The 20,840-nt window shown below is 38.9% G+C and overlaps 1 protein-coding gene across 1 annotated transcript in view; it reads left to right on the forward strand.

Moving 5' to 3' along the window:
• The window catches only part of LOC127423054 (Na(+)/H(+) exchange regulatory cofactor NHE-RF1-like), a 48,980-nt gene that overhangs the window by 17,104 nt on the left and 11,036 nt on the right, over positions 1 to 20,840 (forward strand). Inside the window, exon 2 of the mRNA XM_051667072.1 lies at positions 10,534 to 10,704. Coding sequence (XP_051523032.1) covers positions 10,534 to 10,704 — 171 coding nt within the window. The remainder of the gene's footprint in view (positions 1 to 10,533; positions 10,705 to 20,840) is intronic.

Consider the following 20,840-nt stretch of genomic DNA (forward strand, 5'->3'; position numbering starts at 1 on the left):
ATCACATCTTTAACTCCGTGATTAAATCTTTGATCCTGTGTGTGTGAATACACTACACATGGCCAAAAGTTGTATGACAGCATGACTAAACAGGTGACTGAAAACCCATCATCTGCACAACAGAACTCTTCACTTAAAAACTCGTGTAACTGGCAGGATGGCTGAGGTTAATATGATGTATTTATGAATTTATATCTGTAAAGCGCTTATATGGGATTACATAAGGCATAAATCATATCTTGCAAATTATAAATGTGATTCAGTTTGGGGGGACATTGTCTTAAAAGCATAATATATGTAAAAAATAATTAACTTTGAACACATTTTTAAAGCCATGATGGTAAAAACAGCTATTTATCATTTTTGTGTTGGGTCCAGTGAAAATTTTGGCAGGGCCAGTAAAAATCTGAACCACTGGCCCAACCGGGCCAGTAGAAAAAATCCTTAGTGTTGAGCCCTGATAGATAGAGAGATATATATATATATATATCTCAAGCTTTTGATACTTAGGACAGTTGAGGGACTTGTGCACAACTATTACACAAGGTGCAAACATTCACTGATGCATACTATACTTTATGTAAATATCTGGAATGTAGATCCTGAAGAGCAGTACTAAATAAAAAAAAAAAAAATCTTTTAACTCTTATATTTTTCATAAGGGGTGTGAACATTTGAGACCAAAGGGAATGCAAACTTAACTTCTGAGCTATATATACTGTTTATTAAACCTTCAATGGATGGGTTATCAGCGGACTTCCTTTTCTTTGGCTTTCTATCTTGTTTCTGAACAACAATCTAAATCGAGAAAATCTGTGATTTGGTTACTAAAACAGCCATGCGTGCGTACGTGTGTGTGTGCGTCCGAATCAGGTGTTAGGGAGACCAGACACTGTTGAAGCCTGTATTAAAGGTGCTGTAAGCGATTTATTTTTTCATGAAAAGGTATGCAAAAAATTGTACTACTCCCTGAAAGATATCACTGTAATAAGTGTCCTGAGATATCTCGCCAGTCTCTGTGACCGCTCTAGACTCTAAAATTTGTCTGTTAACCGCGGACAATGACACTTTCTGTCTGTCAATCATTTTGCGCATTCTCATAGTATTGTAGTTGCAGCGAAATATTGAAGCATAATGCCATTTTTATGCCACGTTGCTCATAACACTTGTCAGTTGAGAGCGCTATTTTGCTGCTGTTCTTTTTGACAAATGTTTCTGCTCATGTTGGTGTCAAAAATGCTAATTTGGTATCTTTGGAGTGAGGGGTTTTGGAAAGAAGGGGTGGCTCAGCTTGTCGAAACAGAGCGCAACAGTCTGGTTCCGGAAGAAAAAAATCCCATTCTTTTATCCTGTAGACGAATTGATTTTCAACGATAACTTATAAACCTTTTAAAGACAGACATACCGTGAGATACAAGGTTGTTCATTGAAAGTATATGCTTCTGTTGAAGCCATCCGTCTGCGTTATATTAATTTCATTGTTTAAAAATTGTGTTTGATAGTGGAATTCATGGAAAACAACTACATTACCCATAGTTGTCAAAAGTACCGGTACTTCGGTTCCAAGTCGAAAAAGATGTAACAGCACCAGTGTTTCTGCAGTATCGGTAGTACTGAGCACTGACTCTATCCAGTACCAGCCCGCAGTATGACTGACACACGACTGCTTTAAAATGCTCACAGGCTTATTTTGAACACGTGCTTTGTTACTCCTTGTACACTGAAATGGACAATTAATCAATCGTGACGTCCTAGTGTGATTTATTAAACCGCTAAAGGCTGCAATCTTAGTATGGATTAGTGCCGCGGATGGCCGCCTCGGTGTGGAACGCTTCTGTTGTTTTGTTGTTTTTGTTTGTTTGTCGTGTTTAGTAGTCTTTTTCCAGTCAGTTTTACCAGAGACGAACTGCTGAACATTCGACAGCATATACCGGTCAATCTTTTCCCGGATTTTGAATATTCGGACGTTTTGTTTGACGTTTTAGTCGGAGGCACGGCTGTATTGTTTAAACACGCTATGAGACGCAGGTGAGGGAGACGAGCTGGTCAAGCTCCGATGGCGGGGCTTTCGAACAACGCTGCCAAGCATTCATCTAGCGAATCTCCGCTCTCTCCCTAACAAAACGGACGAACTACATCTCCTCACCCGCACAAACAAGGACTTTTTCAACCTCTGCTGTTTTGTGCTTCACAGAAACCTGGCTGAGTGGAGCCATTCCGGACAGCGCGTTACATCTGCCGGGCTTTCAGCTGTTCAGAGCGGATCGCATCGCGGAGTTAACGGGAAAAACGAGAGGCAGTTGAACATGCTTTTACATCAATGAAAGTTGGTGTACAGATGTAACAACGTTAAAGAAGATGTGCTGTCCTAATTTGGAAGCGCTCTTTATTAAATGTAAGCCTTTCTACTCCCGCGGGAGTTTTTCTCGTTTATTCTGGTGAGTGTGTATATCGCGCCAAACACGTGTTTGAACAGCGCTGCAACAGCTGGCTGATCAAATCTCAGACACAGAACAACAATACCCGGACTCAGTTATTATTATTCTTGGGGATTTTGACAAAGCAAACCTCACACGTGAACTGCCCAAATACAAACAGCACATCACATGCCCAACCAGAGACGGGAACATACTGGATCACTGCTACACAACAATAAAGGATGCATATCGCTCTGTTCCTAGAGCAGCTTTGGGACTATCTGATCACTGTCTGGTTCATCTTCTTCCAACCTACAGACAGAAATTAATATCTGCTAAGCCTGTTTTAAGGACTGTAAAGAGATTGGACCAACGAAGCAGAGCTGGAACTACAAGCCTGCTTTGACTGCACTGATTGGAGTGTTTTTGAGGCTGCAGACACCAATCTGTACGAGCTCACAGATACTGTTACATCATATATCAGTTTTTGTGAGGATATGTGCATTCCTACTAGGACTTATTTAACATTTAACAATGACAAACCATGGTTTACAGCGCAACTCGGGCAGCTTCGTCAGGCCAAAGAGGATGCTTACAGGGGTGGGGATAAAGTCTTGTACAATCAGGCCAGGAACACACTGAACAAGGGAATCAGAGTGGCTAAAAGAAGATACTCTGAGAAGCTGAAAAACAAGTTTTCAGCTAACGACCCTGCATCAGTGTGGAGTGGCATGAAACAACTTACGAATTACAGGACTCCTGCCCCCAACCCTGTGGTGAACCAACAACTGGCTGACGACCTGAATGTGTTCTACTGTAGATTTGAAAGGCCCAATCTCACACCCCACACCCACTCTGACCTTCACTTCACACAAACACCAACACCTCCTGCAACCCCCCTCCTCCCCCCTCCTGCTACTCAACCTGCACTTAAGATCTGTGAAGATGATGTGAGCCGTGTCTTTCGACAACAAAGGATAAGGAAAGCACAGGGCCCAGAAGGCGTTTCACCTGCATGTCTTAGATCCTGTGCTAACCAGCTGGCCCCCATCTTCACACAGATCTTCAATAGATCACTGGAGCAGTGTGAAGTCCCATGCTGCTTCAAACGTTCCACTATCATCCCCATCCCAAAGAAACCAAAAATCACAGGACTTAATGACTACAGACCTATCACCCTGATGTCTGTGGTCATGAAGTCATTTGAGAGACTGGTATTGGCCTACCTGAAGAACATCACTGGACCCTTTCTAGATCCCCTTCAATTTGCTTATCGAGCAAACAGGTATGTGGATGATGCAGTCAACATGGGATTGCATCATATCCTGCAACATCTGAACAGACCAGGGACGTATGCAAGGATCCTTTTTGTGGACTTCAGTTTGGCTTTCAACACCATCATCCCAGCTATACTCCAGAATAAATGACACCAACTCTCTGTTCCCATGTCTATCTGTCAGTAGATTACCAGCTTTCTGACGGACAGGCAGCAGCTTGTGAGACAGGGGAAACTCACTTCCAGCACCTGTACAATCAGCACTGGTGCCCCCCAGGGATGTGTGCTCTCCCCACTACTCTTCTCCCTCTACACCAATGACTGCATCGCCAAGGACCCCTCTGTCAAGCTCCTGAAGTTTGCAGATGACACCACTGTCATTGGCCTCATCCGAGATGACGATGAGTCTGCATACAGAAGGGGGAGGTTAAACAGCTGGCTGTTTGGTGCAGTCAAAACAACCTTGAGCTGAACACGCTCAAAACGGTGGAGATGATTGTGGACTTTAGGAGGAACCCCCAACACTGTTCCCCATTCACCATTCTAAACAGCACTGTGGCAGCAGTGGAGTCATTCAGGTTCCTGGGCACTACCATCTCACAGGACCTGAAGTGGGAGACCCACATTGACTCCATTGTGAAAAAGGCCCAGCAGAGGTTGTACTTCCTTCGCCAGCTGAGGAAATTCAACCTGCCACAGGCGCTGCTGATACAGTTCTACTCGGCAGTCATTGAGTCTGTCCTCTGCACTTCAATAACTGTCTGGTTTGGTTCAGCTACGAAATCAGACATCAGAAGACTACAAGGGACAGTTCGGACTGCTGAGAGGATTATTGGTTGCCCCCCTGCCCCCCCTTCAAGAACTATACACTTCCAGAGTGAGGAAAAAGGCTAGAAAAATCACTCTGGACCCCACTCACCCAGCCCACTACCTTTTTGAACTGTTGCCTTCTGGCCAACGCTTCAGAGCCCAGAGCACCAGAACCGTCAGGCACATGAACAGTTTTTTCCCTCAGACTATCCATCTCATGAACAGTTAAATTGCCCCATTGAGCAATAACTATGTGCAATACACAATTTAGTCTTTCTTATATTTATCCAACACATCCAACCTCTTCTGCCATTTCATTCCTCCTGGGGGTAAAAAAAAATAAAAATTTGCACTGTACATAACAGATTGTATTAGATTTGCACTATCCATGTGTATGTGTGTGTGTGTGTATGTATGTATGTATGTGTGTGTCTGTACGTATGTGTGTAATTATTTTTTATTTTTTATTATTATCTATGTCTTGCTGCTGTTTTTGTATTGTTTTTGTATGGTTGTACACTGGAAGCTCCTGTCACCAAGACAAATTCCTTGTATGTGTAAGCATACTTTGCAATAAAGCTCATTCTGATTTTGCAAAAAACATAAAATATATTGTTTATATACTTATAATCAACAACCTAAAATCAATAGTTTTATATATTTCCATAGTTTTATATTCAATTACATCATTCGCAGTGCTTCATGGGATTGTAGTTTGTGCCCTCATGAAAGACGGTAAGTACACAGCCTTGTGCCTTTGTCTTTATGTCTGATTTTCAAATTCTTTGTTGCCTCAAAACAAAGTTTGTGGTGATGTGACACCTTGTAGCTGGTTGGTTTGGTTCATGGCTCACAACTCTTTTATGAAGGATTTTATTAAAAGCCTTTGAAAGAAATTAATGGGGAAAATACTTCCGGAACCCAGTCAGCTGAAAAAGTGGGCGGTCACTGTTGCGGTCTATTCTAGAACGGTTAAAATTGCTTACTGAACCTTTAAGACCATAACTACATGTATCTCCTGCCAAGTGTCTAAATTCTTTTTTTTTTTTTTTTTTTTTTTAAATCAAAACATGGATTAGATAAACAGTAGTTTGTACATTTTGTGGAATAAAACATTCTGAACCAAGACCCATGTAGGTGTTACCGTAGTGATAAATCCTGTAAGAACATACTGCAGTGATTGTTTCTGAGACTTCCAGTACCTTTGGATCGGCCACGTTATGCTGACTCACTGACTAGCACCATCTCCCATCAGACATTTTTAAATTGGCTCAAGCATGTGTACCTTAACTTGTTGTGCATTGTGTCAGCAGCGTGGGAGGGCTGGGTTTGGATCCCGCATTGAAACCATGTAGTAATTGTGTTCGCATAATCAATCATGAACGTGATTTTGAAGGTTGCATTTTTTCCTCTAACATTAAATTTTTACTCCATTGATGGTTAGGTTTAGGGTTGGGTTGGGGGATACAGTTTATAAAATATGCATTCCTCTTAACTGTATTACATCCAGTACAGCTGAAAACAACTCTCTTCACATGTGCCCATATGTCCAACAACACTTTTTTTTTTTTCTTTTTTTCTTCTTTTTTTTTTTTACCGCTTCGGCCACTGTGGGCACTGTTTAAAATTTCGGTAAGCACACACTGATTTTACCTAAAGAAAATTCAACCTACTGTTTCAGATTTTACTCTGAGATCAGTCTGCTTGTATACATGTTTCATTAAAGACCCTCCCAGAGAGCAGATAATGTAGTATTCCTCACTCCCAGTAGTAATGCTTTTCCAACCACTCCTTTTTAAACATTTGTTCATTCTGTCAAACACAGTTGGATGCTGCTACAGCACTTGCTTGCTGGAAAGTTAGTTTTGCAGAGTGAAATAAGACCTAAACTTAATCTCCTACAGATGTGTCACTTGTCAGTTAAAGCCAAGCAATCGTTATTCATTAGTTGTGGTTGCTAGTGCAAACATCACTGTTCATATTTTTCATATTTAAGGTTAGGGATTTGAACAAGCACCATGTTATGTTTTTTTGGGGATAATTTGCAGTAACAATATGGCATTTTCTATAGCAAAAAGGTGACAAAAAGCATATATGTATGTTATTTAAGGGCAATCATTCCTGCGTTTTTTTTTATTTTTTTATTTTTATTTTTTTTTATTTTTATTTTTTTTGTGCTTATGACGTCATGAAACAAACAGAAATTGGAAAACAGCATACCGTTGCTTAGAGGATGATCCCAAATAAAACCCAAGGATTACCATAAACTCACTGAGCACTTGATTAGGACACCTGTTCACCTTCTTATTCATGAGATTATCTACTCAGCCAATCGTGGGGCAGCAGTGCAATGCATAATGCAGATACGGGTCAGGAGCTTCAGTTAATGTTCACATCAACCATCAGAATGGGGAAAAAATTTAATCTCAGTGATTTCAACCGTGGCATGATTGTTGGTGCCAGACGGGCTGGTTTGAGTGTTTCTGTAACTACTGATCTCCTGGGATTTTCATGCACAACATTCTCTGGAGTTTACTCAGAATGGTGCCAGAAACAAAAAACATCCAGTGAGCAGCAGTTCTGCGGACGGAAACGCTTTGTTAATGAGAGAGGTCAACGGATAATGGCCAGACTGGTTCGAGCTGACAGAAAGGCTACGGTAACTCCAATAACCACTTTGTACAATTGTTGTGAATATAGCATCTCCGTTTGCACAACATGTCGAATCTTGAGGCGGATAGGTTGCAACAGCAGAAGACCACGTCAGGCACTTTATTTGGACCATAGTGTTCCTAATAAAGTGCTCAGTGAGTGTATATAAATGGACACCATACAATTTATGCAATGTTGTTTATTTTTAATTCAAATCAGCAAAGATCTGTAATATTTTCACTTTTGGTTCATGTTACATCTGCCAAAACCTTTAATAGCAGCAGGTAAGAGTTTCCAAGATTCCAATTATTTTGTTTCAAGTGAGTAGTTTATAATTAATTAGCTAGCAGATACAGTTTAAAGGGTTAAAATGCAAAAAGTTAAATTGTCGGTTATCTGTATCATCCAGGTATCAGTTACCGGTATTGGCCCAGAAATTCCATATACATATATTTCCATAAACTGGGCAAGTTTCATGGACACTCCATAGTGAGTCATAAGTCTTTTTTTAGCAGTTGCTTTTATCCAAAGCGACTTGCAGTACACTTGTTACAAGGACAATCCCTTGGGAGCAACCTGGGGTAAGGTGCCTTGATTTAGTGCACAATGGTCATAGCTCGTTATGGCTTGCTCTTTGCTGGGATCAGACCAGCTACCTTCTGATAACCAGCCCTGTGCTTTAACTACTATGGCACACCATTCTTTAAATACTACGGCACAACTCTTCAGGTGTGGCTGTGTATTCAGGCAGGAGGGATTAAACTCTTAGCGTAACATATGCCATATGGTCTATGCTGGCTAAGCCTATGCTAAACAGAGCTAACCTAGAGACTTTCGCTTGCTTTGCATTGTCACCTGTGAGAAGAGTTCTTTGTTTCAGTAGTAGCTATAGTCAGGCACACGTGCACAATGTATCAAGAAATCGCAATGACGATATCTTTGATATTGGTAGCCCTAACTCTGAACTGTGGTTAGCCCCCGAGTCAAGCTAGACACTCTAGCGTTTTCTGTTGTGTGGGAATTGTTAATTATGCGGCGCATATGCAGTGACCTGGTCCTGATCCATTCACTCCACACTGCTATCCGGTTTCCTAGAAGAGCAGCCCTCCCGGGAAGTATGTAGTTGGTACACTTTGTACTGCTGACTTTAGTATTATCAGTGTTAGTGTCATAAGCACTTGGACTGACAAAAAAATACATAGATGTTTTATGATGTATTTGAAAATATACATAGACAAAAATGGCCAGAAAATATACGTATTGTGATTTGTGAATATTATGTAAGTATTTATAAAAAAAAATTAAAATTTCCAGATATATAATTTTTAGATTTGTTTAAACTTTTTTTAGATGATTTGATACATTAAAATATGCAAAAATGGCCCTAAATTGTGTATCAGACAAATATATTGTGATTTATATATGAATTGGCTACATCACAGTACTCTCCTCTGCACCAACAGCTGGTGTGTGGTGGGCGTTCTGAGGCACTATGGCTGCTGTTGCATCATACAGTTGGATACTGTACACTGGTGGTGGTTGAGGAGATTCCCCATATACTAATGTAGAGTGCTTTGAGTGTCTAGAAAAGAGCTATAAATGTAATTAATTATTATTATTGGATTTAAATATTAGTTATTTTACCATATATATATATATATATATATATATATATATATATATATATATATATATATATATACACACACACAGTAATATACACCAGGGAAATGTATTGTGAATATTTTAGTTATTTATTTTCCTGATACATATATTTTTTGTGGGCTTTTTTTTTTTTTTTTTTTTGGTTGTTGTATATTTTAATATCAAAATGCATAAATATTGCCCATAAAACAGCATATAAGATGTTTGTAAAAATGAGTTGGTTCTAGATGCATGCACTGTAAAAAATGATTTATCTTTTTAGATACCATAACTTAAAATGTAGAGTTAGAATAACTGCCCTGGATTTATCTTGTTGGGATGACTCAATTTTCCAAGTTTTTGTTGGCAGAACTTAGTTATTGAACATAGAAAAACTATTCAGCTGAAATAAAAAATATAAGTCTGGAGAACTACATGCATCGCTCTCACGTATTTGGATTCCCAGCATGGACTGCGATGTGACAAAAGTATGTTGTGTTTGTTGTCACTTTCAGTTGATTGTCATGTAGCAATAATTTAAAGCTCATGTTTTTACTCAGTGATTTGTTTGATGATTGCCACCATTATTGTAAATTGCGTGTAAAGTGTTTAGCCTCATGCGTGTCTTGTTGACCATCTTAAATCTGAATACGGAACCACGTCAGGCACTTTATTAGGACCATAGTGTACCAAAAAGTGCTCAGTGCTTGTATATATTTGATATTAATGTATTTTTTTTTTTTTTTTTTTTTTTGACAAACATTGTACAATACCAAGGATATTCTAGAGAGTTGGGGGTAGGTTATTTTTGACTTGGCACAGAAACACCCTAACAACCACAGACCGAAGTGTTTGCTTTGTACGGGCAATCACCACTCATCTAGTAAACTGTTACATGTTTGTTTTAATACTTTGTGAGCTCATGTATGTTACCTTTACTTTGACTCACCATGGATCAATATGTGCATGCGTACAGATGTAATTGTGCAATTCGTCTTATCTGTTTGTACAATTTCAGCCAAATATTACAGGTTGGTTTGCTGAAGAGGGAAGTACACAGATGACTGGTCCGTTTCATTACTTCTAGTTTTCAGTGTTCCATCCAGAGTCTTTGACACACTGAGTCCTTTTTAAAATGGTATATATGTTATTTTTCTCTCTTTTAAATATCTCTTTTATTAATGTGGTTTTATTTAGAAATTGTTGCTCAAAATGTTGTGAAAACTTGAATGATTTTTTTTTTTTTTTTTGTCTGATATCTTTGCTTAATGTGTCGTGATCGATGAGGCAGGGTGACTTTGCTTCCGCTGGTCTTTTATTCTGCACATTATGATTTTATTTTACATTCTTGTGCACTGTAAAGTGGAATTTGTTTTGGTGTGTGTGTGGTGAAAGTTTGATTGCTTTGAACCATGTTTATTTTACATTACATTTGCATTTATATAAATGGCAAATTCTTTATCCAAAGCAAATTACTTTGCATTCACGGTACACAGTTTGTCAGTTCATGTGTTCCTTGGGAATTGAACCCACTACCTTGCTGTTGTTAGTAATATGCTCTACCATCTGAATCATTACTTTAAAACAATGATATGCCCATCATGATATAAGTGTTTGATATATGACTGATATCATGAAATGTTCTTGTCTTTATTTATACTTGTTTTGTGCATTTAGGAAGTATCAGTGTATCTACCTCTTTTCATTTATTCATTGTTTATTGTCTCTGTGTAGGAATCAAAGACCGAGTTGCGTCCACGTCTTTGTCACATGAAGAAGGGTGCCACTGGATACGGCTTTAACCTGCACACAGAAAAATCTAAACCCGGCCAGTACATCAGGGCGGTGGATGAGGACTCCCCAGCAGAGAAATCTGGACTTCGACCTCAAGATAAAATAGTGCAGGTACAATATATCTTATCAGTAAAATACATAACTGCGTATGCATTCAGGAATGTGATCGGTTCAAGCCTGCAGTTCACTCTCCCTCACATTCCAGTACATTTTATCTGACAATGACTCTCCTTGACCAGTTTCTAATGACACAGTAAGCCATAACAGGCTAGGTTACAGCGACTTATTTATTTATTTATTTATTTTTACCTAACAATACCCCTTAAAGAAATAGTTCACCGAAAATGACAAATCTTTTTTTTTTTTTTTTCTTTCTTTATCTTATGTTGTCAAACACTGTATGCTATTTATTTTTTTTTGTCTCATGGAACACAGAAGAAGAGGGTTTTTTTTTTTTTATTTTTGTTTTATTTTCTCCCCTTTTCTTCCCAATTTGGAATGCCCAGTTCCCAATGTGCTCCAAGTCCTCGTGGTGGCATAGTGACTTGCCTCAATCCAGGTGGTGGAGGACGAATCTCAGTTGCCTTATCACGTGGCTTGTTGAGCGCATTACCGCGGAGACGTAGCGCATGTGGAAGCCCACGCTGTTTTCCGCGGCATCCACGCACAACTCGCCACGCGCCTCCACCGAGAGTGAGAACCACACATTATAGCGACCCTGAGGAGGTTACCCCATGTGACTTTACTCTCCCTAGCTTGGTTGCTTAGGAGACCAGGCTGCAGTCACTCAGCACTCCCTGGATTTGAACTCGCGACTCCAGGGGTGGTAGTCAGCGTCAGTACTCGCTGAGCTACCCAAACCACCAAAAGAAGAGTTTTTGAAGAATCTTAAATATTTTAATAATATAGATTTAATTTGACCATGGCCTCAAGTGTGGCTCATCCAATCAGTTTTTAGACCCTGAATCATTTGTTTTATAAGCGTTCTTGTTCAGTTTAGTTAGCCATTTACAGTACACACTTGTACATCTTAACCAACCTGTGTACTAGTACCGAGTGTTTAATAGTAAATGCCTGGGCTGTATGGGCTTTGTTTCCACAGCAGTAATCTCATTAGATATGAGTGAAGGAGTGGGAGTGCAGGGATTAGAGAATGCCCAAGGAGAGGTCAGAGCCATTCTTGTTTATCAACCCCCCCCCCCCCGATCTCAAAGAACGTTTATGTAAGGCCAGTGTGAACAGGAGAATGAAGGAAGTGAAACTGAGAGAGAACAGACTGTCAGACTGAAAACATACAGCCCAAGTGAGAGAGGGGGAAACAAAAGACAGATGTGAGTGTAACTAGTACAGAGATTCATTTTGATACACTCTGGAATCATGTGCAAAGTTCCATGGACAGGTTTACTGTGACCAATGCTGGGGAAGCTACTTTGAAACTAGCTTTTCAACCTACAAGCTACTCGTAATCCAAGTAGTTAAATAACAGTTATACATAATTGTAGTTCTGCATAAGTATAAATTAAGTAGTTAAACTACAGTCAAGCTACAGTACCTTTATAAAAGTAGTTTGCTAAAGCATGTTATTAAGAGTATCTATCTACTTTGAAGCTACATAAAGGGTTAGTTCACCCAAAAATTTAAATTCTCTCATCATTTACTCTCCCTCATGGCATCTCTGATGTGTATGACCTAGGGCTGCCCCTGACCAAAGATTTTCCTAGTCGACTAGTAGTCGTTAGTTTAAGCCATTATTCAACTAGTTGCACGTTTACGATATTAATTTAATTACTTAAATATATATTTTTGGGGGGGGGGGCAGTTTTAGTTCCAGGGCTGAGAAAGAATGTTATAAGTAACATTGCTAACACTGTTCTACATTACAGAGAAATACTAAACCGTAATAATGAGCCTTTAAAATGTACATTTTACAAGCGCACGCTCGAAGCGAGCTGTAGCGACAACGGCAAAAGTGGTAACGATTCTGAATGTGTTGGGAAAAACCAGCAAGGAGACTGTCTGAACATTTTGTTAATTTATAGAGAGAAATGCACATTAAAGGTGTCATGAATTGGATTTTTATTTTATTTTATAATGTTCCTTGAAGTCCACTTTATAATGTTAGTGTTTTTTTGTTTTTGTTTTTTCATTAAAAGTAGTCATAATTTAGGAATATTTGGTCATTTTCTGTCCAGTTTTTGTGCCTCTGAATCAAACGCTCCATTTTTTTGGGGTGTGTGTTCTTGAAGACTTAAGTGTAAATGCCCACTGCTGTGATTGGGTAACATCTTTGCATGTGGATAAGTGTAAACGCCCCCGCCATTACGCGCGTGTGGGGTTGTTTTGAAAACTTCAGATGGTTAAAAAAAAGACAACCAGAGGAATTCATCCATACATGTTTGAGCCAGAGTCTGATCCCGAATTTGAAGAAAATTAACCCCCTCCACAAACACCATGGATACTGCAGCCTGTGACAGTGTGGTAAGTAACCACTGTAATTTACTTGTCTATTTGTGTAATAGGTATTACTTTTATTGTTGTTTAAACCAAGACACGACACAACGGTGTGCATCTTGTTACATAGTTGGGGCATTTTCCAACGGTGAAACATTTCTGTGTTTTACAAATGCTGAATAACGCATGACAGTACCAAATAAAGTGTAAATACATGGTGCTATCACATTTATAACTGTGAAAGGATACACATACCGTGTAAAGGTATACAGGATACATTCACCGGTGTTTGTCGCACTGTCATTCATCATAATCATGTTTCATCATATATTCAGTGTAGTGACAAACGCATACGTTGTTCATTACAATGTGTCATGTTTTCATTAAAAATGAGTTTGTCTAAATATATTGATATCAACACTCTTTAGGTGCATCTGTGGCAATTGTGTCATCATGCCAACAGAACAACAAACTATATGCTGCTTAGAGATCCCTGTGCATTAAAACTAATACACGAGCATCTAAAATCACTAGGATCAAATCAAATACTCAGTACACATCGAACAGTCTGTAACATACGAAGCAAAACAATTAACATGGATATTCACACTTGTTTGTTGCAACATCACTGTCGGGTCCAATATATTTGGCACTGCATCAACTTTAAGACTCTCTGCAAAGCCTGCTTCGAACTGTGTCTTGTTTGTGAAAGAATCATCAGTAAAAAGAGAGGGAGCAAACAAACACATTCTTACCGATGCGATCCGGGACTTCATTAAAAATAAACATCAGCCACTCTTTCTTAATGTTGGGATCCTTGCGAAGCAAATGCAAGAAATCTAGTTTCCCACAACCTGGCAATGCACAATGTCTTGACATCTTTGTGGCCATTGTGACACCACCTGTTGCTCCAAAAATAATCTCACTGCTCTACTCAAACGGCAAGACTGGTGGGCGGGCCTAAGCAGTGTCGACGATAAAGTAGGCGTTGATCTGTTTATGCAGAGGCTGACCTGTGCTGATGTAATACCTCACTATGAAGTATTAGTTAGGAGGAAGTAGAGAACAAGTCATTTTGGCATCTTGGTTTCAATTTTTTTTTTTGGACTAACGAAGAAGTTTTCGGTTCTGAAATTTACAGTATGTTTTTATAGTGCTATGAACACTTATATGTCAAGATATCATGGTAAGTTTGATTTTCCAATGCATGACCCCTTTAAGTTAAACATGCAGTAATCGAGGTACTAATTTAGCTTCCCCAGTCCCCACGAACACTTGGATAAGCGTAATAGCGCATATTTATCTAGGTTATCTAACGTTAGAGCGAGCGGCCATGCTAAGTGGCTAACGTTAGGCTACTTGCATGTTTCAAATGATAAGCCATGTTTGAGGTCGATGAATGATAGGCGAACATTTGCCTGCAGAGTTTGCATGCCACCTTCTTGGGGTCATCCTTTACCCTCTTGAAATGATCCCACACTTTGGATTTCCACACTTACCGCATGGACCAGCCGTGTAAATGATCATGTCTGTCCGTCACTAACTGCGTGACTTTGCCACTTCCTGTGGAGTTTTTTTTTTTTTTTTTCTGCGACCAACTGACCAATCAAAACTTGGTCGATCAAGACTCTTCTCATCGACTAACATTTGGTCGACTATTAGGGGGCAGCCCTTGTATGACCTAACACAAATGAAGATTTTTAGAAGAATATTTCAGCTCTGTAGGTCCATACAATGCAAGTGAATGGTGATCAGGCCTTTTTGAAGCTCCAAAAAGGAGATAAAGTCAGCATTAACATAATCCATCAGACTCCAGTGGTTTAATCAATGTCTTCTGATGCGATTTGGTTTTGGGTGAGAACAGACCAAAATGTAACTCCTTTTCCACTGTACATCTTGACAGCAGTCTCCTTGGTGATCACTTCCTATAGCTCTGTGCATGCATTAAGCAGTAGGAAGTGTTATCAAGCTTAAAATCATGATCGTGCCTAGAGACTGCAGTGGCAAGATGTACAGTGAAAATGGAGTTATATTTTGGTCTGTTCTCACCCAAAACCAGATGGATCACTGGAGTCATGGATTGCTTTTTTGCTGACTTTATCTCCTTTTTGGAGCTTTAAAGGCCTGATCACCATTCACTTGCACTGTATGGACCTACAAAGCAGAGATCTTCTAAAAATCTTTGTGTTTAGCAGAAGAAAGAATGTCATACACATCTGGGATGGCATGAGGGTGAGTAAATGATGAGAGTGTTCATTTTTGGGTGAACTATCCCTTTAAGGGGCATCAGATTATTTCTTTCTTTGCAATTAGAACAGTATTTATCTGGCCATAAAAACAATTAAGATGTTAATTAAGGTGCAACATAAACAAGCTGGAACATAAATTAACTCTAAATGTAACCAAATGAAACTTAAACACCTTGATCTATGAAAAACAGTGTTGAACAGTGCAATATTTAACTAATTATTTTGATTACAAAAAAAAATGGAGATTTGTTTTAATGGTTCATTGAAATGTATGAACGTTGTTGTCAACAAACTGATTCACTGAAATGAATTCAACATCACAACACCATTTGAAAAAGAGAGACATTCTTGGAGATTATGTTTGATTATTACAAGGGTTGCTCCGATCAGGATTTTATCAGCTGATACCGATCACCAATCTTCTTGTCACCTGATCGGCCGATACCGATCCTGATCATTTCACCTTTTATCAGGATCTCTGTCATAACTGGCTATATATAAGCTTTCTGCACATGGTCACTGTAAACTGAATTTTCCTCTTCCTAGTAATATCGCTTTGCTTTGTCATTTCTGACAAAAACAGTTTAAAAAGTTTAAAAGTCTTGTAAAAAAAATGAATAAGCCTTATAAAAAAAATGAATAAGGCTTATTCATTTTTTTTACAAGACTTTAAAACAAGTTAAGGCTAACAAAATATTCTCTATATTAAGATAGATAGAACTCTTAAAAAAATAAAAATAAAAAAAATAAAAAAATGAAGCTATAGTGTCAAACTGAAGACAAACTGATAAGCCATAGGTGCAATTAAACTTAATGTGACATTTTTTATTATTGATTCACTGTTACTGTTTCGTATAACTACTATTATTCCTTATTCTATTTCTATTTTATTTTTGAATTTTATTTAATAAATTATATTATGGTATCTTAATATTGTATAAAGAATTATTATATTTATAAATTCCTTCCCTGCCTTTTCATTTAGTTGGATGATTTTATTCATAGTTCATTTTTCACTTGTTGCTGCATGAACTTTAATGAGGGGATAATGCGCTCTCTCATGAGGGCAAGAGATGAAAGGAAAGTGGAGAAAGAGCGCATGTTTCTGGACTCTGCAAGTGCTACTATTATTAATGTAGTTTAATCGGAAGATATTTAATAGATTAAGTTTGAATTACACCACATCTTGTAACTCGTGTTATTACTGAGATACCTTTGCCCGGTGGAGACTGAGCAGCTGCTGCCATGAACGATAATAAGGACCGTTTCACAGCTTGTGCTGTTTTCCCTTTGCCTTGTTGGGTGTGAAACGCCACATTAACAGTACAGTACACAAACATTTCATATTCGCCATAACTCTCCCACTGCATCGTTCTTAACTGCTGAATCAAGTTTGTTGTCTTACAACACTATGCCAGTATTCCCCACACTCTGTGATGACATGACAGTGCTGCTGAAGTCTTAAAGGAGCCGCGCATCTTTTGTTTCACAGTAAAGAAAGACTAAGATTTTTATTTTATTTTATATTTAATATTTATATATTTGTGATGTGAAATCCAGCTTTTGATTCTTAGGACTATTGAGGGACTCATACACAACTATTAGGTGCAAATATTCACTGATGCTCAAGAAGGCAACACACTACTATATGCATATTATATTTTATGTAAATACCTGTTATGTAGATTTTGAAGGGCAGTACTAAATATAAAATATATATTTATTTTTTTCTTTTATATTTGAATAAATTCTGAAAGGTGTGTGTGAAAACTTATGAGATAAAAGGGGAATGCAAATGTGTGCACTCAACTATAGTATGTATTTTAAACACCCGATTAATGAGCTATCAGCCTTTTCTTTGGATTTCTATCTTGTTTTTTAACAACAGTCTAAATCGAGCAATTCTGTGATGTGGCAACTAAAACAGCCATTTGGCTCCTAAATGTTTCAGTTTAGGATTCAATGTCTCCTTGGTAATTTTTTTTAGTCTGGAGCCCTGTAACAACATTCCGTTTACTGTCAGGAACTATCCACCAGAGACAGTTTAGCAGAGATGGGACACTTCTATTAAAGTGAATGGGAAAAATTAGAATGGTCAACGGATGTAGAAAGGAAGTCCCATCTTAAAGGTAAAAAACAATCACCTTTTAGAAACAGACATCGTCTGTCAATCAACTCGAGAATGCGCATTAGCTATACAAGCCGGTAGAATTGTGTTTTCTTTAGCGTAATCTGAGGTAAAGAAGCACAATTTATGATATCAGTGTTGTCAGATTTTACTGCTGATTTGAAATACGGTCTTTGATCATAATCTTGACCAACCGTTTTGGAAATTTCGGTCTTTCCCTATTCAAGTAGATAGGAGCTGCACTTGTATGCCGCTTGTTTACATGGAAAAATAGTTGCCTGGGAGCGTTCCAAAGATGGCGCAGAGTGGACTGACTTGCTAAAAATACTTTGCTATCCACCTTTTTTTCTGAACGCAGAAGTGTTCCACGATTCATAACGGTCTCCAATGTTTTCAATAACATCGCCGTATGTTTTAGTGGATAATGTGATGTTTAGCGTATTAAATTTGTAAAAATTATCACAGTGTTGATAATTTACAGAGTCGCGATTGAGTGTCTTTTGACAGTGCCATACCTGTCAAAGGAGTGGGAAGATGACTAAGCGATAGTCCAAAGTTAGTTACGTTGATATCATTAACAACTTTACAACAACTACATAAGTTCAGCCTGAACTAACTTTTACTCCAACTCACACTAAAAATAGTTGTTCTCCATCTGGATTGCTCATTTCAGTAGTTTTTACATAGCTTCTTTTGGAGACCGGAACCAGAAAACTGAATCGGAATCAGAATCTGAATCAGTTTTATTGCCAAGTATGCTTACACATACAAGGAATTTGTCTTGGTGTCAGGAGCTTCCAGTGCACAACAATACAAAACGGCAACAAGACGTAGATAATAATAAAAAAATACTAAAAAAATTTAATAAAAAATAAATAAAAACTGAATAGAAAATAAAGTATATATAGAATACACAAATAGAAAGACAAATATATATATATATTACACACACATACACACATACATACATACACACATACATACATACATACATACACACATACAAGGGAATGTAATGGCATAAGAGGTTGGATGTGTTGGATAAATATTAAAAGACTAAACTGTGTATTGCACATAATTATTGCTCAATGGGGCAGTTTTAACTGTTCATGAGATGGATAGAGGAAAAAAAAACTGTTCCTGTGCCTGATGGTTCTGGTGCTCAGAGCTCTGAAGTGTCGGCCAGAAGGCAACAGTTCAAAAAGGTAGTGGGCTGGGTGAGTGGGGTCCAGAGTGATTTTTTTTTTTTTCCGGCCTTTTTCCTCACTCTGGAAGTGTATAGTTCTTGAGGGGTGGGCATGGGGCAACCAATAATCCTCTCAGCAGTCCTTTTGTACTCTTCTGATATCTGATTTTGTAGCTGAACCAAACCAGACAGTTACTGAAGTGCAGAGGACCGACTCAATGACTGCTGAGTAAAACTGTATCAGCAGTGCCTGTGGCAGGTTGAACTTCCTTAACTGGCGAAGGAAGTACAACCTCTGCTGGGCCTTTTTCACAATGGAGTCAGTGTGGGTCACCCACTTCAGGTCCTGTGAGATGGTAGTGCCCTGGAACCTGAATGACTTCATTGCTGCCACAGTGCTGTTTAGAATGGAGAAGGGGGTCAGTGTTGGGGTGTTCCTCCTAAAGTCTACAATCACCTCCACCGTTTTGAGCGTGTTCAGCTCAAGGTTGTTTTGACTGCACCAGACAGCCAGTTGTTTAACCTCCCTTCTGTATGCAGACTCATCGTCATCTCGGATGAGGCCAATGACAGTGGTGTCATCTGCAAACTTCAGGAGCTTGACAGAGGGGTCCTTGGTGGTGCAGTCATTAGTATACAGGGAGAAGAGTAGTGGGGAGAGCACACATCTCTGGGGGGCACCAGTGCTGATTGTACAGGTGCTGGAAGTGAATTTTCCCCTGTCTCACAAGCTGCTGCCTGTCTGTCAGAAAGCTGGTAATCCACTGACAGATAGACATGGGAACAGAGAGTTGGTGTCATTTATTCTGGAGTATAGCTGGGATGATGGTGTTGAAAGTCAAACTGAAGTCCACAAAAAGGATCCTTGCATATGTCCCTGGTCTGTTCAGATGTTGCAGGATATGATGCAATCCCATTTTGACTGCATCATCCACAGACCTGTTTGCTCTAAGCAAATTGAAGGGGTCTAGAAAAGGTCCAGTGTTGTCCTTCAGGTGGGCCAACACCAGTCTCTCAAATGATTTCATGACCACAGACGTCAGGGCGACAGGTCTGTAGTCATTAATCCTGTGATTTCTGATTTCTTTGGGACAGAAATGGTGATTGAGCATTTGAAGCAGCATGGGACTTCACACTGCTCCAGGGATCTATTGAAGATCAGTGTGGGGGCCAGCTGGTTAGCACAGGATCTAAGACACATGGGTGAAAAGCCATCTGGGCCCTCTGCTTTCCTTATCTTTTGTTTTCGGAAGACATGAGACACCTCTTCTTCACAGATCTTAAGTGCAGGTTGAGTGGGAGGAGGGGGGTTGCAGGAGGTGTTGGTGTTTGTGTGAAGTGAAGGTCAGAGTGGGTGTGGGGTGTCAGATTGGGCCTTTCAAAAACAGTCCAGCAGCAATCAGAATAATAATAACGGCTCCCAGAGGTTTGTCAGGAAAACTGTGAATATCTTCTAACAGAAGGATTGCATTTAATGGTTTTACTTTAAAAATAAATAGCTTTTTAATAAACACAATTTGTGTTCTGAATATTTTTATTACGTGATAACCATTTTATAAAAGCAACAAGGCACTCGAGGCTGTGCCATATTGTGAATATAATCACGGCTGAAGGGCTTGCAACTAACAGTGCCCTTCTGCTATGACTATGTTCACAATATATCACGCCACTCGTACCTTATTTCTTAAATGTATTTTTTTGTTGTGGTACACAGCTACTTGTTGGAAAATTTAGCTTAGCACTGGAAAAGCCACACTGTTTTATAAAAATCTTAGCTACTGTCATGCCAATGAAAAATATTGTTAAGTTAGTAATGCTGTTAGTGTTAAGGCCCCGGCATACTTGCGAAGTATGAAGCAAAATACATAATTAGTACTTCTTTGTTCTTCGCTCAGAGCCAAAGAAATGTTTGAAACCGCTGAGCAACAGCATATTGTTTGTGAACATTCAGACACCGGCCACACCGCTGTGGAAGGCGTTTAGAGGAGCATTTGAATACGAGGACACACAAGACTACATTCAAAACTTTATCTAATGTGACATTAAAATGTGTTATCAATAACTTCATGCCTCATTCTATTAGTAGATTTCCCATGAGATCAGTAAAAGAAGCTGTTTTAACCTCTCAATGATGATTTAAAGTAATATATGAAGTAAATAATGTGTCATTTGTCATGTTAACATTCTACATTCATAGCGCTAATGCGCTAACGCACTATACGCGGTCATAATA

The sequence above is a fragment of the Myxocyprinus asiaticus genome, chromosome 32 (genome assembly GCF_019703515.2).
Source record: "Myxocyprinus asiaticus isolate MX2 ecotype Aquarium Trade chromosome 32, UBuf_Myxa_2, whole genome shotgun sequence".
Lineage (NCBI taxonomy): Eukaryota > Metazoa > Chordata > Actinopteri > Cypriniformes > Catostomidae > Myxocyprinus > Myxocyprinus asiaticus.